Source organism: Myotis myotis, unplaced genomic scaffold (assembly GCF_014108235.1).
Source record: "Myotis myotis isolate mMyoMyo1 unplaced genomic scaffold, mMyoMyo1.p scaffold_m19_p_2, whole genome shotgun sequence".
Taxonomy (NCBI): Eukaryota; Metazoa; Chordata; class Mammalia; order Chiroptera; family Vespertilionidae; genus Myotis; species Myotis myotis.
The window spans coordinates 188,123,306-188,146,764 of record NW_023416324.1 but is presented as its reverse complement, the minus strand read 5'-3'; the positions used below and the strand labels follow the sequence as shown (position 1 = coordinate 188,146,764).

At 43.2% G+C, this 23,459-nt stretch overlaps 1 protein-coding gene and 1 non-coding gene across 11 annotated transcripts in view; both read right to left on the bottom strand.

Moving 5' to 3' along the window:
- Positions 1-23,459, bottom strand: part of GOLIM4 (golgi integral membrane protein 4) — an 82,646-nt gene that overhangs the window by 19,446 nt on the left and 39,741 nt on the right. For 6 of the 10 annotated variants that reach the window (XM_036348519.1, XM_036348516.1, XM_036348514.1 and 3 more), the window contains exons 2-11: positions 23,344-23,418; positions 21,799-21,848; positions 20,159-20,212; positions 17,234-17,384; positions 9,619-9,701; positions 8,989-9,072; positions 6,326-6,484; positions 3,708-4,031; positions 1,724-1,989; positions 1,200-1,282 (exon numbers count right to left, since the gene is read on the bottom strand). In XM_036348519.1, coding sequence (XP_036204412.1) covers positions 1,200-1,282; positions 1,724-1,989; positions 3,708-4,031; positions 6,326-6,484; positions 8,989-9,072; positions 9,619-9,701; positions 17,234-17,384; positions 20,159-20,212; positions 21,799-21,848; positions 23,344-23,418 — 1,329 coding nt within the window. The remainder of the gene's footprint in view (positions 1-1,199; positions 1,283-1,723; positions 1,990-3,707; positions 4,032-6,325; positions 6,485-8,988; positions 9,073-9,618; positions 9,702-17,233; positions 17,385-20,158; positions 20,213-21,798; positions 21,849-23,343; positions 23,419-23,459) is intronic. The other 4 variants (XM_036348515.1, XM_036348522.1, XM_036348520.1 and 1 more) reach the window with 4 other exon arrangements.
- On the bottom strand, positions 15,616-15,748 carry LOC118677961. The gene has a single exon (XR_004974663.1). It is a non-coding gene; the product is annotated as a small nucleolar RNA SNORA31 (small nucleolar RNA).

Sequence of the window (23,459 nt, the reverse complement as noted above, 5' to 3'; positions counted from 1 at the left end):
AAATTGACATTGTTTCAGGAAGTAAAGGAAAACACAACCCACGTGTGGAACGAAAAAACAAACACTGCCCATCCTGTGCTTTCTGACACGACGCCATAACACAGATATGTCCACATTATGCTTACACAGACATTTACTTGCTGCTTTTTGAAGACAGTGTTTTGATAAAGAGAATTTAGATAAGAGCATAACGAGAACTAACTTTTTTATTTATTTATTTTTAATGATTTCAGACAGGAAGGGAGATGGGAATAAGTGAGAATCTTTGACCAGCTGCCTCCCGCACACCCTCTACTGGGGATTGAGCCTGCAACGCAGGCATGTGCCCTTGACTGGAATCGAACCTGGAACCATTCAGTCTGCAGGCTGATGCTCTGTCCACTGAGCCAAACCAGCTAGGGCACAAATAACTTTTTAAGTAAGCTATAAGAGGAAAGGTTAAGTATACGGAGAGCATTTGACCTATAGGAAATAAAGATGCAGGATAACTTACCATCTGGTGTCAAGTGCACCCAAGGACTCATTAAATAAAGAAGTGAACAAACCATTCTCTAGTCTTACTGATAATAGAACAACAAAAAAAAGCTTAAAGTGCTGACAGAAGGAAAAAAATTTCCTAAGTATAAGGGCTATAAACTATGAGAATAGGCTATAGAGGGAGTCTGGGTAATCACCTTCCTTTAGACTTCAGAAAGGATACATATCTAAGTGCTAGTGTTTTCAGAGAGGCTGTTACTTTCCAGTTCTATTGTCGGGGAGAGCAATATTGGATAAATTACATACTAGGGGCACGCTATAAAGGAAAACTACTATTGACTTAATTTTTGAAAACTTTTCAGGCCATGATCCAAAAGCCTCCAAGGTAAGGAGAAAATGAAGACGTTTCCCAGAGCATCCTGGTCTTATGATAACGTGTCAGAAATAATGGTTTAGTATGCAAAACCTCGGACTCCTATTTATTTCCTACGCTGCAATGTTGCAGAGGAAGCGTTACCCTGGGCAATTTTGGCTACGAATGTGCACTATTTAGGAGGTTTAAGAAAAACTCAGGAAGGATTACGAAAAATACAGGAAGGATTAGTAAAAAGATACACAGAACACAGGTCTCCTTTGCATGTACTCAGAGATGCACAGAACTGTGAGTTGATATATATTACCAAGTGCTTTTATTAAAACATTCATCATCGAAGAATTCTTACCACCTCCTTCTTCTTCTTGGATGCCCTGGTCCTCTGGTCCCTGAACAATATCATTATCCATAGCATCATAATGAGCTTGCTGCCTGCAAGGGCACAGACATTATGAACTCAGCAACACAAATTAAGTAGCACAGTTTGACGTAAGTCATTTATCTTTAAGGACAGTAATAAACTAATTTTTCAACTTTTTAAAAAAGCCATACAAATTTCTTTAAAAAGCTCATGCAATTAGGTTGCCAGGTATACTTTCAAAGGACACCTTAAAAACAATAAACTACCTTTCAAATGATAAAATAAATTCGGCACAAAACCTGCCAGATTATTCTGAGACCGAAACTGTCATTTTAAAGCAGGAAAAAAAAAATGTTGGTTATTTTTAAAATTCAGTATTTGGAATTTAATTCTGCCTCAGCTACAGGAGCAATAGAAGCCCTTCAAGTGCACGGATAACAAATGCACGAAGCTGTTTTTAATCTGCTTCTGAAAACCAGAGGAGGGCTTATCCACACCCATCGGAAGGCTACCGTAGTTGCTCGGGGCGCTGTGGCCGCCCCTCCTCATGCCGGGCCTGCCTCTGCCGGGCCATCTCTTGTGCCAGAAGCTGCTGCTGCTGCTGCTGCTGCTGCTGCTGCCTCAGCAAGTGTCCCTGCAGCCTCTGCTGGTGCAGGGCCTCCTGGTGCTGTCTCAGCCGCTGGGCCTCCTCTGCGCGCCTCACCGCCAGTCTCTGCTGTTCCAGCTGCTCCTCATAGGGAGATCGGAATTTGGTAACGGGCTCTGCTGAAGGACGCACCTAGGGAAAATGAGTTGGAGTTGAGCAGAAGCAGTCGGGTCCTCTGAATTCTCCCTTCATTTGTTTCTCATGACAAACTCGGGAGTCCGGGTTGGTGCATTAATACCTCTCTGTCTGGTGAACAGCGACACATGACATCCAAGGTCACCCAGCGCCAGGACTCCTATTTCCCAACTCCCTGTGAGTCACCTTTGACTTCTTAGCCACTGCTCCATCCGACTTACTGACATTAAGACCAATTTTCAACGTGCTCCCTCTCAAATGGGAGAGGACAACCAGGAGAAACCAGTGTTGAACCTTAATTAAACTTACGTTCAAAGGCTCTGCTATAAGCGGAAACTTGGCGACCTCACACTAATTGGGGCAATTTGTGAGCTTGAGGCTAAAGACCTAGGGATGCTAATTAACTCTAGCAATGTCTAGACCAATCACAGGCTTAACAGCAGCAAAAATAAATGAAATTTCAGATTAGGGTGCAAAAGCAGAGAATCAATTTTATTCCAAGAAACAAAGAATGGGTGAGAAGACAGTACCTTCTGATCAAAGGGACAAGTGAGGCAGGAACCCTTAAGCCCCACTCCCACTGAGAGCTCCACCTCTCTCCTCCATCCCCAAGGAGACAATACACAGAGCGGAACTGCTTTGGAAGTAAGCCACAGAGGACACAACACTGGGAGAGGCTTCTTGCGGCTAAGTTGGCAACATTACCAGAGCCCGGCCACAGAGGCTGGCACACCTACGCAGCCCAATGTCTCCAGCAGCCTGAAGGCTTGGAGAGTTCAAGGCCAAGCACTGGTTCAGTTATAAATAAAAGGTGGCCGGTCTCTATGCTAAGACCAGGTAGCCTATTGTTGAGGATCAGCTGAGACAGCGGAAGAAAGGGACCTAGCTGCATTCAGTGTTGCTTTAAAGTTCTTTTAAAGTACTATTTATAAAAATAATGATGTGTCTAAATCTCACTTAAGGGAGAGGGGAGTGCTCAGTAAGGGGAGTCTGAGCAGAGGTTAAAGATGCTTACCTAGTGGAGTATCCTTAAGTGATTAGCGTTTTGATCACTTAAGGCAGTGGTTCTCAACCTTGGCTGCACATAAGAATCACCTGGGAATCTTTTTAAAAATCCTGATTTCTGGGCCTCATCCTCCGGAAATTCTGTTTCTTTGTTACTAATGTTGTGGCCCCCACCCCATAACAAAGAAACAGAATTTCTGGAGGATGAGGTCCAGAAATCAGGATTTTAAAAAGATTCCCAGGTGATTCTAATGTGCAGCCAAGGTTGAGAACCACTGACTTAAGGTGAATGGGCTAAAGCCAGCATACACATGGGAGTACATGAGCAGGGAGAAGAGACCTTTGATCATAGCAAATCCAGATGACCATAGGACTTGAGCACATACTGGGAAGGTGCCCAGGCAGGTGCTCATCTCTGAGGCTCTGTAAAAGGGACATGAGTGCACGTTTCCTGTACTGTGGACACACAGCACAGACACAGACCAGCAGCTCTATCTCTTTTCTCCAAAGAGTTTTCTTAGGTGTGTAAGTAGCTTTACTTTAACATTACGAAGGATAAGTTAAGTATATGCATGTAGCACTGAGTCAAGTCACATTTTTATTTTAGAGGCTGCCATATATGGAAGCTTTTTTCTTTAAAATCAAAGCCACGCCCCCATCCCGGGCAGGCAAACCTAATGGGAGCCCACCTGCAGTGGAGGCCCTCCTACCTCTGCGTGAGCGTGCCCTTCCCTGCCATCTTCTCTCTGTTCCCGCTGTTCCTTCCACTCCCGGTCCTGCTCCTCTGGGGATGGGTCGTGTTCCTCCTCCAGACGTTCCGCCTGCCCCACCTGCTCCATCGCCTCCTCCTCCAGGGCCTTCCTTTGTTCCTCTTCCACCTGGTGCCCCTCGGGCTCCCTGGCTTCCGCCTGTGGCTGGGGGAGCTCTGCTGCCTGAAGTTCGGCCTCCTTCTGAGAGGGAGCATCATGTTGTGTTGCCTCTGTTCTTCCAACCACGGCTCCATGATTCTGCCACGCATCACTGTTTCGAGACACCTAGGCCAAGCACAAGCCTGGAAATTACACTCTCCTCTTTCGAAAGGAGTGACATTATTTCTTTATAACCATGTCTATGGGGTTACAACATGGGCACAATCCTGGAGTCTAGACATACACAGTCCTGACTCAAAAGTATGGCTGCAGTGAACTCTCCTCACTGCGTAAGCTCACCTATAAAATAGATCAGAAGCAAATTTCACCTGGGGAAGAACAGAGCAGATAACCTGAAAGTACACTCTGTAAGTGACCGCATCTCAGCGGCAATCTAGCCTCCGTTTTCCCTTAAAATAAAACGGGGGGGAAAAAACTTCAAGGGATGAAGCACTGACATACTTCTCTCCCATGTAAATTTTGTCTTAAGTAAGGATTTGAAAAGAAAAGGATGAGATCAAGTAGAGGATGAGCTGGGTTTATTTTGTATTAGCTAATAGGAAAAGAGAATGCCTTTACTCATGGGCATCCATGCTAGCTAAAAACAGTGCCCATCACACCAGAAACAATATAGCCTTTTTAATGGATTAAGTGGTGTCTCTTTGTAAACCAGAGGAAGGCTTTTGTATTTTGCACTGTTAATACAGAAAACTCTGAATAACAACAACAGGTCTAAATAGTACCCCTCTTCTAAAAGTAATTTATTTAAATCTGTTTTCCCTGCACGTTTCAGAAATTTCTATATGATCTTCATTACTTAGAGCAGAGGGCGAAATGGAGATGACAGAACATCAATAGGAGCATCTGTCACTCCTCTCCCCACCTCTTTCTTTACCAGAAAAAGTAACTTCTTTGGTGAGATTGCTCTCCCATAACTGAAATAAATGTGAAGGCCTCTTCATAAAGCAGCAGGAATATAAGTGGAAAACTGGGTTGTATGAATAAATAGATAAATAAACAAACCTGGGAGAAAAGTCCTTTCTCGGACATCTGAGGGCAACATTTGGAGATGTGCATTTTACCAACCCGTCTGACAAGGGTGATGTACTACTGCCCTAGCTTTATTTCTCTCAAGAACACTAAGTGCTCTCAAATGCTTAGTCATCTATCTCCACACTATTCCCGTGAGAAAGGTTTGAGCAGAAAACAGCTATCTTCAGTCCACAGGTGGGAGCACAGAAGCTCTGAGTCGTTAAAAGATTCATCTGATAGACTGTGAGCCAAACTAGGGTCGAGAATAAAACCGATTCCCAGGCCAGGGACCTGGTCATGTTTTCATAAATTAGTAGTAGCCTGAGACGCAGACAGAGAACAAGGGTCCAGGAGGACACAGGGACTGCAGACCCATCACTCAGTTACTCCTCTAAGATGGGAATGCGGGCGAGCCTGCTCAAACACGCACTGTTAGCAGCTGTGTCCGGAGAAAGATCACCACCCTGTCCCTTCTGGTCACACCTGTGACTGCAAAGTCAACTTGTAAGATTTAATGATTAGGGTGACACTACTTCTGAGGTCCTGGTTGGAAGATCGTTTTAAGCAAGGCTTAGTTTTCCTAAAGAACCAGAAGACAAAAAAAGCCGATCCTGACACTAGCACTCATACCCTTGGTCATTTCCAAAAATGAGAAACCTTAAATTCTCAGGCCATGGCAGCTCCTTTCAAACAAATAAACCCACATGAAGAAAGGCAGAGCCACTGTGTCTTTCCCAGAAAGCATTGCAGTCGTTCTCAAAGTTTGCTCCCAGCCCAGCAATTCCTCAGTGTGGCTCAGTGGTTGAGCACTGACCTATGAACCAGGAGGTCGTGGTTCGATTCCTGGTCAGGGCACGTACCTGGGTTGTGGGCTAGATCCCCAGTGTGGTGCATGCAGGAGGCAGCCAATCAATGATTCTCTGTCATCATTGATGTTTCTATCTTTCTGTCCCTCTCTCTTCCTTTCTGAAATGAGGAGGAAGAGGAGGAAGAGGAGGAGGAGGAGGTTGGGAGGAGGAGGAGGAGGAGGAGGAGGAGGAGGAGGTTGGGAGGAGGAGGAGGAGGAGGAGGAAGAGGAGGAGGAGGAGGAGGAGGTTGGGAGGAGGAAGAGGAAGAGGAGGAGAGAGGAGGAGGAGGAGGAGGAGGAGGAAGAGGAGGAGGAGGAGGAGAAAAAACGCAAATCCTCAGGCCTCACTCTCAATTACCTGAATCTGAAGCCTGGCCTGGGCCCAGCCACCAGTGTATTAACAGCCCTGCTGGGGCCTCTGACATACACTGTGATCTGAGAACCACTGCTGTGCAGGAAGTGCAGTTCACCTGGTGACAGCCTGACAGGGACAGGAGCCTGACAGGGACAGGGGCCTGACATCGGCTTACCAGCCCCTTACCTCCTGTGGCTCCCGGGCTGCATTCTCCGGTGCTGTGGTGTCGCCTTGTGGGGAATGTGCCACCTGAGTAACACTTGGCTGCTCTGCCGGTTCTGCTCTTCGAAAGCTGGGAATCCTATTCAGAGTATCTTTCAGCTGTTTATATTCTGCAACTTGAGTCTGCATAGCAATTGCACAATTGGAAGAGAGCAAAAAGATATCACTCATGGATGGGCACTAGGGTTCACTGGAAGACTCGACAAAAATATTATACCTAAATACAAGTTGGAAAAAATATGAAGGTTGTTTCCATGCATTAGCTATTCTTATTTGTACATGCTTAACCTTTTTAAAGCACATGCAAATTAGAATTAGAGTTACAGGGAACAGAGAAAAAAATATCAAAGATAGATGTTAGTTTCCCATGCAACATTAAACAGTCAGAATTTTTATAAATAATTTCCTAGTATAAATATCATTATTAGAAGACACATATGCAATCAGTTTTATAGCATCTACAAATCTATTAAAAATTCACATAATTATAAACACAGGTACAGATATATTTTTCAAGTAATATTTTTCAGTGGAAAGGAATAAGTTTAAGATAAGTAACTGAATATACTAGTGTATATATATATAATCACTCAGGCCACTCTCTTTTTGCTCAAATAGGGTCCCATACTTGCCAAAACACTTCCAGTATTATGTATTGTGCTCTACGGTCTTTGGAAAGAAATAGCACAAATATGAAGTGAGGCTGGATTTTTATTCCTCAATTCTGAATGTATTTTTCTTTTAAATAAACTGATAAACGCACTAATGCAGATATAAAAAAGAATATACCTTCTAGATATATTTGTGTGTATATGTGGTGGGGTATATATGTGCACAATTATTTTTAATAGAAGGAGCTAAAACGGCAGAAAAAAAAATCACACCTTAACTAAGAAAACGAATAGACACTATTTATACTTAGCTCATCCTATGCACCAACACTGTTACCCTAAAACAGAAAGGCTGTGTGTCCAAACACACATGTACAGACACACAAAACACAGACATCTTTTTCTGAACAAGCCTCCCAGATGGGGCTGCCTCGCTCAGGGTGCACAGCAGAAGCAGGCACTGGAGATGAGAACCCGCTGGTGCTCCTGTTGCCAAAGCATCTGCATGGTGCTTCCTACCCCAGGGAGGAGGCGTCTTTCTGCCGCTCTCTAATTCACACAAAGGGGGCGGGCGCACAGAGGGGCAAATGGTGATGGGGATACAATAAAATCAAATAAGGTGCCCTAGCCAGTTTGGATCAGTGGATAGAGTCGGGCTGAGGACTGAAGGGTCCTGGGTTTGATTCTGGTTGGGGGCACATGCGTGGGTTGCGGGCTCCATCCCCAGTGTGGGGCGTGCAGGAGGCAGCCAATCAATAATTGTCTCTCTTCATTGATGTTTCTCTCTCTCTCCCTTCCTCTCTGAAATCAATAAAAAATAAAATAAAATAAAATAAAAATGAGGTGAAGAAGTCTGCTTGCTAAGTCTGTCTCACCGGAGTGCTTCTTTATCATTTGTACAAAGGTGTGCCATTCGGCTAACAGGGGCCCTCAGCCCAGAAATCTACCACAACCCTTGCCAACCAACTTTGAAGGTCAAAGAACAAAACAAGCGACATCCACATAGAGATACTTTTAATATTTTAAGGTAAATATGGAGGAATACACAAACTTTCATTCTAGCATTTCTTCCTTCTCTTCCTCCTAAATATATAATTTTTGATGGCACTCATGCTGTGGTTCTCAAACATTAATGTGCATTAGGGCTCATGGGAGGGTCAGGTTAAAAGTGCAGGCTCCGGGACACACCATACTATACTTGTAATAATTTTATAAAGAGAAAAAATAATATACGGTCTCCTAGTAAGTGGAGAGGGCTGGTTTTCCTTTGTCCTTTCCTCTTAATTCTTCCAGGAGAAGAAAAGGGAAGACCTCATGATTGAAAAGCCATAATGACTGAGCCAGCCAAACCCATTCTTCACTTCTGCTAGTGAACCGCTCCGTGTGGCGTTGCCTTAATAAGCTGTCCAACACCAGTGCGTGTCTATTTGTTCATTCAGTAACATCTGAGAGGTCTGCCGTGTGCCGGGGACTGCTCTAGGCTCTGAACAAATGCAGCTTACAACTCTTGTTTGTCCTTCTCTATTGACATGAGATCTCTTATTTCTGCCATTTCACCAACCACACATCAGCCCAGTCCCAAAAGGAGTGTGTGTAGGCTGATCTGCTGGCAGCAAGGAAGGGAGGAATGAAATAGTCTGACAATAATTTATTTAGGTAGCTCATATTCTCAAAATCCTATAAATTCTAAAGCAGGAGTCAACACAGGTCAGACAGTGGCAAGAGACCATATGTACGGAATAACTTCTATGATTTAAACAATGAGAATGGAAGGGCTGATGCAGGGTAGAAACAGTCATGTGAGCTACAAAATCAGTGCAAAAAAATAGTCAAAGGTTTATTTAAGATTCTCTTGATTGAATTTTGAAAGCATGCATGATCTTCAGGGTAAGGATAGCTTGGTCCTAAGGAACTCGCTGAAGATTGGCTTTTAGGAGACTACATGCACAGAGGAATTCGGAAATGTTAAGCAGACTTGAAAAAAAAAGAACCGGAAGAGGCTGCTACTCTTCTAACCTGTGCAGCCGCTAGTGCACTCTTGTGGTCTTCCAAAGTCACTACAAGATGTTCATGCTCGGTGAGTAAATTCTTATGCTGTTGCTACACAAAAAAGAATTTTACATGTTGAGTTTTAACATTCTAAGGCAAATTCTTTTTTGGCTGACAGTGGGATGACCACCCAAACATTGCTTGCTTGCCTATTTGTTTATTTCTTTGTTTGTTGTCGCAGCATTTGTTAAGTTTCAAAATCGCTGTAGAGAGACGACTATGATTTAAGGCACTATTCCAAAATCTAGAATGTGCTACCCAAATATCATAATCATTTACAAGGAAATCAAAACTGAAGGAACAAATCTTTCAATATTAATAAACCTTTGTTGATAAAAAAAAAAAAGCGTATTAAAATGCAACCATGTAGCAAAAGAATCATTTCAGTACTGATGAAAATGTTTGGATTTTCAGACCATCTTTTTTTTAGCTTACAATGCAGAAGTGGTGAAAGTATTGGGCACACTCCAGTTTATGCAAAGCCCCAATTAAACAGTGTGGATTTGTAGAGCAGGTCAATCATGGAATGACTTTTAAATCATTCCACAAGTAAATCAGGCAGACACTAAACTGTCAAATTCACGGTTAGATGTTTACCTTGACATCTTGAAGCTGTGTATGGATGTCTTGGTGTGCTTTCCTTAGTTGTCTATTCTCTTCTCTCAAATTGTACACAGTCTCTATTTTAGAAAAAGAAAAATCACGCATAAAGCCTGAGAATTTTTAGACTTTTGATTCTAATATTTTCATATCTAAAGCTTCACATAACTTGTTTTAAGATTTATTTTGAACTTTAACAATATAATATTCCAAGTCAACAGAAATTATACTGTTAGGGCATAGATTCAGTTGGCTATCCCAATACAATCTGCTTCAGTAGTTTAAATACGTGTAAACAGGTTATACACTGTAGAAGTAAAGAATTTTTGATTACTTGAGAGTTAAAAATGAAATATTTCTGTTAATAAGCAAGCCCTTAAGAATAAAATATGATGGGCAGGGGTGGTCTCTTTAGAAATTTAGGACACAGTTATCAAAAAGCACAAACCCTATTTCCCAGAGCATGAATCATTTCTATTGCCCCAAAAGGCATTTCAACATAAAGGGAACTCAAGAAATAAGAGACAGAGAAATTTTCACTTACCTGTTGAAAATTCTAAGTACATTTTTGTTATCCTACCATTGAGTACTTGACTGATCCAAATTCTCTGTTCCAGGGAAGTTTTTCCCAGGGTGAGACAATAGCAATCATAGTGAAGTCCTAAAACATCCCCAATCTTATGCCCTAATATTCAGGATACAGCCTTAGCAACTTACAGAGTCTAGACCTACTGCTCTTACCTCCTTGGCAATTCTCTCACATCCTGTATCTGGACATTAGATGTTATAAATTGGCAGCCACAATGACTATTATTTTTTTTTGCCGCTGCAATGTTGGCTTATATATCGCCCACATCTGAATAGTCATTACTATTTACAAAATCAAGACTTTGGGTCTAAAAAAACCTGCAACACTAGGCCGATTCTCACGTGCAATGCTCAGTGAAAGCTGGGCAGTGGGAGGCTGACCACATAATTCATGTTCCAAGAGGAGACACTGGGACAGCAGACGCCAACTGGACTATCCTTAGCAAACTGCCCCTCAGTGGCAGCCACCCCCCTGCAGACAAACCCTGACCGAAGGGAAGTGCCAGTCACCAGCATTCAACACCTTTTCTGTCCATCTTCACTCCTTAGGAGTCCCTGCTGTCTCCTGGGCATTGGATTTGTGACTGGTCTGGGGGAGAGATCGACAACAAGGTGGGGAATGTGGCCAGGGATTGGTCTGTCCATCTACATCAGCAGTTCTCAACCTGTGGGTCGCGACCCCTTTGGTGGTCGAACGACCCTTTCACAGGGGTCGCCTAAGACCATCCTGCATATCAGATATTTACATTACGATTCATAACAGTAGCAACATTACAGTTATGAAGTAGCAACGAAAATAATTTTATGGTTGGGGGTCACCACAACATGAGGAACTGTATTTAAAGGGCCAGAAGGTTGAGAACCACTGGTCTACATGGAATAATGGATTTTCTCAAGGACCACTGGTGATCCAAGGGGACCATAAACGTGTCCCTGGCTGGATGGGACTTCAGTCTACACACATAGGAACACACACACTTGAAGTACCCACACTTTGCTAGATTTCAAAGCACTTACAGACTATAAACTCAGTGGCAGGGGCGCCCATGCTTCTGCTGTATTAGCCAGCCTCAACTTCTTCATTTGTTAAATTAGGCTCAACACGATGCCTGCCTCACAGGTTGTTATGAGAATTAAATAAGATAACTGCATGAAGCGTCTCACCTTGGTTCCCGCACATGGTAAACATCTGTTGAGTGACAGCTATTATGATGATGCAAATGAAAAGAATAATTATCTAAGCTTATATGCTATCAGCTCATCTCCCCAGGAATTCCAAATTCTCTCCTCTAGACTACAAAGACCATTTGACTACACACCTTAGTTTGCCACTACTGAGCTGCATCTATCCCTTTAACTTACTATCCCAAGCTTTATCAAAGATCATAATCAAACAAAACTGCTGGTGTGAAAATTACTTACAAAAGTGTCATCAGGGTGTTGTCACACTCTGTTGGTTAAGATCTCTTTGAGAAATTTTTCCCAAAAATTAATTGGTAGCAGAGTGTTTCTCTCTCTCTCTCTCTCTCTCTCTCTCTCTCTCTCTCTCTCTCTCCCCCCCCCCCCCCCCGCCCCCTCTCATGCTCTCACTTTGTCTCTGTGGCTCCCCACCCCCAAGGTATCAGGATATTCTCTCTTTCGAACAAGAACCTCTGTAGCTTTCCATATTTCCCCTATTGTCCTAGGTGCCAGAAAGTTCAGGCTCCAATTATCTTAGTAGGCAGAACTCACATACGTGTCTGCCTATTTTCCATGGTCCTTATTTCTTACTTCTATATATAATTTGTTAAAACTGTACTACACATGGATTTTGTTTCAAAGAAAGAGGTAAATACAGAGTAGACATAAGAAAACCTGCCCTTTAGGGATACTGCTAAAATTATATGAACCAGTTATGTAAAGTGTGCCAAGCACAGGTCAGGCACCTATGAAATTTTATTTCTTTTTCCTTAAAGAATCTACTTATTTATTATCAGAGTAATTTAATATATTTACTCAGCTTAGCTCAGTGTATCCACTATGCCAAAGTCTCTTCCCTCAACACTGAAAGGTATGGCTTCCCAGGGCGGGGAAAGTGCTTTCTGACAGGGAGTCCAACCATGCGGCCCACAACAAATATTTTTGCGGCCCACCAATGGTACGTAAGAAATGTTTTAATAAAAATTTCATAACTTAATTTTTACAATATCCTGTTATATATAATCTTATCTAATAATAGACAAACATGGTAATTGACCATACCTTCACTACGCCTCCCATTGGCTAATCAGCACGATATGCAAATTAACCACCAACAAAGATGGTGGCTAATTTGCATACTGCAGACAGGGAAGGACAGCGCCATCCCGCCTGCCCCGCAGCCATCCGGGCCTGCTATCTGTGACCCGGGGCGGCGGGCGTCCGTGTGCGACCCGACCCGGGGCGGCCGGGCAGGGCAGCAGTGATCTATCTGCTGGCCCGCCCGGGCATCCTGTGTGTGACCCGACCCGGGGCGGCACCCCAACCCCCGGATCGGCCCTGCCGTGTGCGTGACCCAAGGAGGCGGGGCAGGCACTGAGGGATCAGGCCTGCCATCTGCCACCCGGGGAGCGGACCTAAGCCAGCAGGTGGTTATCTCCCGAGGGGTCCCAGACTGTGAGAGGGCACAAGTGGGGCTGAGGGACACCCTCCCCATCCCCCCAGCCAGTGCACAAATTTTTGTGCACTGGGCCTCTAGTTATTAATAACGAACTAACGTTTGCTAATGACTGATTACTATAATCGTGTTGCATTCATTTCCCTTATGCGCCTTACGTTCAGTCACACCATTTCTCTCCACTAATACCAGCAGCGAATATTTGCATTATGCTTATTAATTTGTGCAGTTATTCAGTGTCTGGTAAGTTAAAGTGCAAGAAAAAATATTATTTTTTATTAAAATGTTCTATTATTTTATGTTAACAATTATTTATTTCAGCCCTTTGTATACAGCATGTCTCAATCAAAATAAACCTATGGGAGAACCAAGATGGCGGCATAGGTTAACGCCGGAGTTTGCTGCTTTGAACAACTACTTCAAAAGTGAAACCAAAAAACGGAAGGGACATCACCCAGAACCACAGGAACGCTGGCTGAGTGGAAGTCCTACAACTAGGAGGAAAGAGAAACGCATACGGACACTCAGAGGAGGCGCAGTGCTGAAGTCAAATTCTGAGGTGCGGAGTGCGCGGAGCGGGCTGGCGGCGGAGGGCGCGGTTGGCGTTTTCAATCGGGAGGGAGTCGCAGACTCTGAGCTCCAGATCTGGGCGAGTCTTTAGGGACCCAGACTCAAACGGGAGAAGCGGGACTGTCTGGCTTCGGTCAGAGCGAGTGCAGCTTTCTCTCCGAGGTTTGCAGCGGGTGCTGGGACTCAGAGAAGCAGAGCCCCTGGGGACAGGACTGAGAGCCGCCATAACTGCTCTCTCCGGCCCACCCTGTTGATCCTGTGCGACCCGCCCCGCCCAAGCCCTGCACACAGGCATTTGCCGGATAGCCTCAGGCAAAGGCTAGATTAGCACCTCCCTAGAGGACAGAAGTTCTCTCACTGCTGACACAGCTGATTCTCATAGCCACTTGGCCTGGAGGTCAAACCCTCCCTGGAATTAGCTACAACAATCAAGATTTAACTATAAGACTACGAACAAAGACCACTAGGGGGTGCACCAAGGAAGCATAACAAAATGCGGAGACAAAGAAACAGGACAAAATTGTCAATGGAAGATATAGAGTTCAGAACCACACTTTTAAGGTCTCTCAAGAACTGTTTAGAAGCCGCCGATAAACTTAATGAGATCTACAAGAAAACTAATGAGACCCTCGATCTTATATTGGGGAACCAACTAGAAATTAAGCATACACGGACTGAAATAACGAATATTATACAGACTCCCGACAGCAGACCAGAGGAGCGCAAGAATCAAGTCAATGATTTGAAATGTGAGGAAGCAAAAAACACCCAACCGGAAAAGCAAAATGAAAAAAGAATCCAAAAATGCGAGGATAGTGTAAGGAGCCTCTGAGACAGCTTCAAGCGTACCAACATCAGAATTATAGGGGTGCCAGAAGATGAAAGAGACCAAGATATTGAAAACCTATTTGAAGAAATAATGACAGAAAACTTCCCCCACCTGGTGAAAGAAATGGACTTACAGGTCCAAGAAGCGCGGAGAACCCCAAACAAAAGGAATCCAAAGAGGACCACACCAAGACACATCATAATTAAAATGCCAAGAGCAAAAGACAAAGAGAGAATCTTAAAAACAGCAAGAGAAAGAAACTCAGTTACCTACAAGGGAATACCCATACGACTGTCAGCTGATTTCTCAACAGAAACTTTGCAGGCCAGAAGGGAGTGGCAAGAAATATTCAAAGTGATGAATACCAAGAACCTACAACCAAGATTACTTTATCCAGCAAAGCTATCATTCAGAATTGAAGGTCAGATAAAGAGCTTCACAGATAAGGAAAAGCTAAAGGAGTTCATCACCACCAAACCAGGATTATATGAAATGCTGAAAGGTATCCTTTAAGAAGAGGAAGAGGAAGAGGAAGAAAAAGGTAAAGATACAAATTATGAACAACAAATATGCATCTATCAACAAGTGAATCTAAGAATCAAGTGAATAAATAATCTGATGAACAGAATGAACTGTTGATTATAATAGAATCAGGGACATAGAAAGGGAATGGACTATTCTTGGGGGGGAAAGGGGTGTGGGAGATTCGGGAAGAGACTGGACAAAAATCGTGCACCTATGGATGAGGACAGTGGGTGGGGAGTGAGGGCGGAGGGTGGGGCGGGAACTGGGAGGAGGGGAGTTATGGGGGGAAAAAAAAGAGGAACAAATGTAATAATCTGAACAATAAAGATTTAATTAAAAAAAAATAAAAAAATAAAAAATAAAAAAATAAAATAAATAAATAAATAAATAAATAAAATAAACCTATGTTTCTATGAAAATTGAAGCTTTTGTGTTTTGTGGCCCACATAAACTTAAACCTCGTTTATTTGGCCGTTAGCCTTTGAGTTTGACATGCTTGCTTTACACTATTTCTGTGAGGGCTTCTGTACTCAGTCTTTCTTCCTTCGTTTGGTTATTATTATTATTATTACTAGAGGCCCGGTGCATGAAATTTGTGCATGGGTAGGGTCCCTAGGTCTGGCCGGTGATCAGGGCTGATTGGGGCCTTCCAGCTGCCGGCCAGGGGCCTTCCTTTCCCTGCTGCCAGCTGCCAGCTGGGGCCTTCCTTCGTTCCGCACTGTCCCCTGGTCGTCAGCGCATGTTATAGCAAGTGATAGAACTCCCAGTCTCCCGGTCGAACTCCCGTGGGGACACTTTGCATATATTAGCCTTATATATATATAGATTATTATTATCATCATTATTGTTTTGTATTCCCCCATTCAATCTTGGCTGCCACAATCAGACAGACAGAAAGCGCGAGGACCCTTTTTTCTTGCATCTGCACTGTAACCGTAGCAACAGACAGTAACTGCTCCAGGTCTGTCAAATAGATGCATTGCTGTTTTGTTATCTTAATGACCCCTCACCACCGGCCACATCACCGACAGGCCAAAGCTCCTACATGTCTACACCTCGAGAGAATCATCTGCTGACACCCAGTCCAACTGTCAAGACCACCTCAACCCTTTGTAATTTGCCTCAGTGGCTACTTAATTCCTCCTACGAGCCTTTTTGTTGTAACTTATTGAAATACTTACAGACAAAATGTTGCATAAAAACACAAAACACAGAGAGGTTTGCCCTACCAGCGTAGCTCAGTGGTTGAGCATTGGCCTATGAACCAAAAGGTCACGGTTCGATTCCCCATCAGGGCACATGCCTGGGTTGTAGGTCTGATCCCCAGTGTGGGGCGTGCAGGAGTCAGCCAATCAATGATTCTCTCTGATCATTGATGTTTCCGTCTCTCTCTTTCCCTCTCCCTTCCTCTCTGAAATAAAAAATATTTAAAAAAAAACAGAGAGAGGTCCAAGGTATCCATCACCCACCTTCTCTCAATGACCACCCTGTATATAAATGTAGTATACTACTCCAAACACCAGGAAGTTGTTTGGCACAAATACAATTAACTAGACTATAGACCTTACTCAGATTTCACCACTGTTTTTGGAGACACCATGTATTTTTTAAACCATTTTTCACACTTTGAACTTATTTAAATAGTTTATTTAAATTTAATATTATTTAATATTTATTAATCACTGAATAGGAATTGTAGAATGTGCTACTTCTCATTTCCAAAACTCACAGGCACTTTGAGAAGTGACACATTTTGTTCCATATTACTACGAAAATACCTGATGCTGATGTTGATGGCAATTAAATGTACTGAAGGTTTACCACAGACCAACAGCTGTTCTAGGTGCTTTTCATAAGTTATTTAATCCTCACATCAGCCCTACGAGGCTGATACTGTGTATGAACATCCCAGTTTTACAGATGAGGACAATGAAGCTGGTGGTGATTTCACAACTGGCCCGTGGTCACACAGCTAGTGATTGAAGAGGCCAAGACTCACCAAGGCAGGCAGACTCTAAGAGCCTGAGCTATGGCAAGCCACTATGAGCCACCACTCACAAGTCTTTCTTCCCCTTGAAGATTTTAAGAAATGCTTCACCATCACAATTTTTGATCATCGTAAGGACTGGGGAGCACGGATGGATGGCAGTTTGTGGGTTGAGGTCAGAGATGCCAAATGTCTTGCAACACATACACCCAACACATACAGGCAAGAACTGTCTTACCCAATCTGGCCAAAGTGCCCACTGAAAAACACTAACTATTCTCCGCTTCCTTAAACAAACCAAAGAGATAAGGATTAATGTGGAATGTTATAAAGAAGTAAGTGGCTAGGAAAGGACCATGTAACACAGCTAAACCAACCACCACGCAAACAACAAATAAATCAAAAGTCTGTTCTTCTATTGAAACATTACTATGAGCACTTGTTTCCATATGAACGGGCTAAGCAGATTCCCAAATACCTTTCAGCTTAGAAAGTTCCTGCTCTTTCTCCTGCTGCAGCTGCAGGTATTTCTGCTTATGGTCATTAAACGTCCTACTGAAGTCTTCTCCCTGCTTGCGGTGTTCCTCTTCCAAGTCGCTGTGCTGTTTCTTTAGCTCCTCATGCTGACTCTGCAAAAATGAGACTTTGAATAAAAATGTAGATTATCTAAATTATAGTCAGAGTCTATTTCCCAACAATGTAGTCTTTCTCTTGCAAGAAAGTAAGAACGAATGAAGGAGGAGGTTTCATGTTCCTCAGGTTGCTTTTAATTTGTGCAACTCACCTCCATTTCCCTTACATTTCAAATAATGAGTTTAGGATCATGGCCAAAAATAATATTCTTCCCAATTTTTGACATCAATGGAAACAATAAGAAGTTAAAAGTTAGCATGAGAGATGGAAAAGGGAGGGATCTGGGAAAATTCCCAGGCACTCAAATTACTCTGGAAGCAAGGTAAAGCTAATGGAAAAACTAAACCTCTGTGAATAGTCTAGACTTCCTCTTTCAATCTGTTGTTTTCCTAAAACTATTTTTTTTTATTTCCCTTCTTTGATTTTCAGCCTTCGTGGTAAGCCAGTTTAAAGAAGGGGGGAACAAAAAAAAAGATTCTTCCCTTTTGGGGAAGCACTAATTGATTGTATACTGAATTATTCTTATTTATCTTACTCCTGTAATTCAGGTACTGCTTTCTTGATAATAGAAAAGATTCTGATTTCAATAAAAAGTACTTGCCCTACTGCCCAGCCTGGGTGGCTCAGTTGTTGGAACAAAGTCCCATACACCAAAAAGGCTGTGGGTTCAACTCCCAGTTAGGACACATATCTAGTTTGCGGTTCAATCCCTGGTCCAGGTACATATGGGTGGCAGCCAATCGATGTTTCTCTCTCTCTCTCTCTCAAAGTGGTCTGTAAAAGGACTTTTTAAGTATTAGTGGCACAAAGGAGGCATTTGAATAGTTTACTGCCTGCAGTGTGTCTAAATAAAGAAAATATCTAAGAGAAACCACCATAAAAATTAAACAAAAAATCCTTAAAGAATAAAGAGAAAAACAAAAGTAGTAGTTGACCAGAGAGTCTGATTTATAAGAAAATGTATAATAAATTAAACATGTTATTTGTAAAAAGGTAAAAATATGATGGGGCATTATACTTACATATCATTTTGAGCCCAATATAACTTTAATATACCATCCTATCTAATAAAAGAGAAACATGCAAGTTGACCATAACCCTGACACTCTTCTCATTGGCTAATCAGGGTGATATGCAAATTAACTGCTAACCAAGATGGCGGCCGGCAGCCACGCAGCTGAAGCGAACAGGAGGCTTGCTTGCTCCAGTGACGGAGGAAGCCAACGTTCCCCACCTGCTGCTGCCAGCCTCTGAGCTGCACTCTAAGCAACTATGTTGCAATTATAGAAGCTAAACAAGCTCCAGAGACCTGCTTTCAGTCAGCTTTGGCCTCAGAGCTTAGAGCTGCTGTGATGGCAACAGAGTTTCAATTATAGAAGCCAAACAGACCCAGAAACCTGCTTTCAGCCCTCAGAGCTGGAGCCAGCTCTCAGCTCCAGTGACAGCCATAGAAGGTAAATAAATCCCAGAATAAAAAAAAAAAGAAAAAAAGGAGAGGCTGGGAGCTTAAGTTGCCCTCCAGCCTGAAAACGGCTCTCAGGCCCTCAACCAGACTGGCCAGGCACCCCAGTGGGGACCCCCACCCTGAAGGGGTGTGACCAGCTGCAAACAGCCATTACTCCGTCATCCAGGCTGGCCAGGCACCCAAGCGGGAGCCCCACCCTGATCCGGGACACCCTTCAGGGAAAACCAGCTGGCCCCCACCCGTGCACCAGGCCTCTATCCTATACTACAGGCAGGGCAGGACAGTGCGAGCTGCCCACCGGGCCCCATGTGCAGCCCTGGGCAGTGGGGCATAAGCCTCGCCCCCAGCTGGGACCCCTGTGTGCTACCTGAGCCCCCAGCCAGGACCCCCGTGCCCCGCACTGCTAAGCCCCGCCCCCAGCCGGGACCCTATGACTATTGGAGAGCAGGAAAGTGCCACTGGGCCCTGGGTCGCTGTGGTGATCCAGCCATCGGTAAGTAGAAAAGTGCGGCCTGTAGGCAGGTCCAGCTACGCCTGATCCGGGAGTAGGAAAGCAAGCCCAGCCTGTGGGCAGCCCCCAGCTGCTCCTTCTCCCCAGTCGCCATGAGGATCCGGGAGCAGGAAAGCAAGCCTGGCCTGAAGGCAGCCCTAGCTGGGCCTGATACGGGAGCAGAAAAGCCCGGCCTGCGGGCAGCCCCCAGCTGGGCCTGCTCCCCGGTCGCCATGGGGATCCGGGAGCAGGAGAACAAGCCCGGCCTGTGGGCAGCTCCAAGCTGGGCCTGCTCCCTGGTCGCCATGGAGACCTGGGAGCGGGAAAGCCCGGCCTGTGGGCAGCCCCCAGCTGGGCCTGCTCCCCGATCGCCATGGCGATCCGGGAGCAGGAAAGCCCAGCTTGCAAACAGCACCCCCATCCTGGCCATAGCTCAAGGGAGAGTACAACATGCAGTGGAGGCCAGGAGCCTGAGAGATCAACAGAGAGGGGCTCCTGCTCCAAGCCTCCATGGTGTGGCTGTGGGCAGGCCCCCAGCAGACACACACACTCACACACACACACACACACACACACACGGGATGCTTGCTCCGAGCCTCTGCTGCCAGACTGTGGCCATTAGTAGGCATCCACTGAGGGCTCCCAGACTGTGAAAGGGGCAGGCTGGGCTGAGGGAACCCCACCCCCCAGTGCATGAATTTTGTGCACCGGGCCTCTAGTATTATAATAGAAATCAACTTTCTGTAACTGTCCTTAATCACTTAAGTTACTTAATCCTTTCACTCATTCCCGAAGAACAACATTAAATTACTCACTTTCAACATCTGATGCTGCACATTCAACGCACTGTATCTACTATTGGAATCTTGCTGTAAATTGGAAAGAAAATAGTTAACACAAAGATTTTAAAAATCTGGCTCTTTTACTAAACACAGCTTAAAAGTCTTAATGGAAGAATTTCATTTATTTCACTTGTGTAAGCTAAAATGAATTCACACTTGAACCAGGATGTCTCTGAGGCCTTCTCCTTATATAATAGCAGAAATAATGTTTTAACACTCCATAAGTTTGCTAGATTTTAGTCATGACAAAGAGGAAATTCCCATGGAATCATAAAATAGCAGCTTGGAGAAGACTTCCACTCTCTCATCCGGAGGAGCTGAGGCCCAGGTGTACGCAGGAGCTTGTCCCGAGACAGATCGTCGTACGTTGTGCCAGGGCTCCAAGGGCAGGTGGGGCTGAACCAACAAGGACCAGGTCTCAGAAGCTTAGCTTGGCTCACGGGACGGGAGAGAAAAGCTGCTTTCCTTCCCTGAGCTTCAGTGGGCAAGAAGTTCTACATCCTCTGCTACATCCCGGTGAGACGCCATTGCACAGAGTGAGAATTAGAAAGACTAAGGAGCAGACCAAGGGCCAGCATTTCCTTCAGGAGCAGAGCCAGGGCTGAAACTTGAGCCTGAGCCTATGGCGGATCCATGTTCCAGGAACAGATCACTGGATCCCTGTGGGACACCTTCACATGCGGTCTCACACAGGTCCACCGTCCTGGGAGCCATGACCAGCCAGTACGCAAGACATCTGAGGGTTTTCTCTCCCGTGCTGTGTCATACCTCGCACGCCACACCCCTGGCTTACTGCATGGCCAGCACAAGGACGCACTCTCAATCATTTCCCAGCTGATAGTTTTTACAGCTTCTAAACTGAACTGCATTTTTGCTTTCTCATTTTATTTCATTGCTTTGCTACTTTATTCTAAGTTACATTATAAAATGCACAACAGAATGCACACAGTTTGGGTCAGAGCTTTTAAAGCAAGTAATAGCCACCCAACTACCCAACGAACTGACTCTTCTCAGTTTTAAGACCTCAAAACACGAATGTTTTACTCAATTTCTAAAGCTTATTTTTTTTTAGAGTAAGAGAAAGATTAGTTTTCCTCCAGTTAATTAGGACTTGAAAACTTTTTAAGGCCAATATCATTTTTATTCATTTATGCATTCGACAAATGTGTTTGCATGAGCTCTGGATGGGAGAGGTGAGGGAAGACTTCTCGGAGGTGGTGATCTCCTGTCTGGCTTTGAGAGTGAAGAGCACATGGGTACACAGGAGCCCCACAATACTGGGTCAGACATTACACAGTAATGGCTGTGCAAACACAAACCAAAATAAATATTACATTCTATAGGAAAGAAAGATTCTAAACAAATGAACAAATAAATGAATAAAAAATAATGTTTTTTATTATTAAAGATTAAGCTATTCACTGCGATAAGCAAAGATAGGTTTTTAAAGAACAATTTTTAAAGTCTCCCTCTTAAATATGTTTGGTGGACAAAAAAAAAAAAAAAAAAAAATGTATTTCAGCCCTACAATACTAATGATAAACAGAGAAGAAGCTTTTGCAAAAATTTCCTCTCCTAAATTTCATGAAATAAAAACGAAAAAGACAACTTACCCTTCCTTTATTTAGTGTTTCTTGTGCTTCTAACTTATAAACAAGAAAATCTAGAAAATACAAAATGGAAGAAATAGAGAGCAAGTTCATTCTTTGTGAAATTTGTAAACATCTAAAAGAATAAGGGCGAACTTTACTCAGGTTTACAAAAAAAAGTTCCAGGTTTAAAACAATCTACTTGGTGACTTACATATACTTTCTTTTGCCTCTCCATACTTTAGCAAAAGTTGAAAAACTATTATATATTTTTTCCTCTTTACCTTAAAGCCGTAAATCTTGCACCAACAATATCTACATTACAACCAACTGATTAAAAGTGCATTTAGAATGCACACTCTGTGATTAACCAGCCTTTAAATTAAAGTGGAAAAACACAAGCAGCACACCTAAAGACAGGGAAGATTTATTGCTACCCACTAGATGGCACTGAAATCACTCAGGCCCTGCAGAGAATACCATCCTTCACGCTCCTAAAGCATATTATCCACTAGATGGCCCTGTAAAATCACTCTGCATTTGAAGACAAGAAAAATCCAAATCCGATCAAAGCATCTGAATGCTGTTAAACTCCTAGTCTTCGCACAGGCTTAATCCAAGGGTCAGCAAAACATCCTAATCAATACTGCCCTCCGGAGTTCTCCCTCCTGCTACCCACCCAGTTAATTATACAGAACACCAAATTTAAATCTCAAGATTTATCACAAAACGTGAATAAACATAAAAATGCAGGTAACTTTAAATCACAAGCTGTATAAAGCCTATACTTTATACCAAAATTCTGATAAAAATCATAGCATTTGCCTAATATCTGTGCTAAATGTTATTTTTTTTCTAAATGAACCAATCAGCTGTCCAATAAAAGCCCTCACAAGATAAAAACAGGTTCATAACTGAAAAGATATCATGCAATATGATCAATTTATTATGTTATAAATTTGTATATATGTGTGTGTGTGTGTGTGTGTATGTGCATATGTATATATAAAATTTGTCATATTCTGGAGAATACATACTGTTACTTTCTGAATGTCTGTAGATAAAAGTTCCAGGTATTAGTAACATGTGTATAATATTCAAATGGAAAGCTGTTTATTTCTGAAATGGTATATACACTGAGTGGCCAGATTATTATGACCAGCCAGATTATTATGACGACCCCATCAGTACTTCATTGACACTTCCGAAAATACTGAATACTGAAAACTTTCTAAGCAAATACTCTCAAGGTTTTATTATTATTATTTGCATAACTAATTTACTTCATTGTACTGATGGGGTGGTCATAATAATCTGGCCGGTCATAATAATCTGGCCGGTCATAATAATCTGGCCACTCAGTGTATAACCAATATATGAACTACCTCAAGATGGCACACACTGAAAGATTCTAAATCCAGTCTTGAGCAGAAATTATTTTAATGCACAAGGCACAGAAAATTGCTTGGCATCTCTGTCTACCTATAAAACTGACTTTGAGTTAATATCAATTTCTTAGCAAAAAAAAAAAAAAATAGTAAAGCAAATACATGACGCTTCATTACTTACCCTCCTTTGCTTTCTTATGTTCAAGTCTTTCCTTTTGCAAGGATTTTTCTAATCTTGATCTGTGTTCATACACAACTGGGGAAAAAAGAGTTAAATTTTATTTTCAAAGAAAAAGA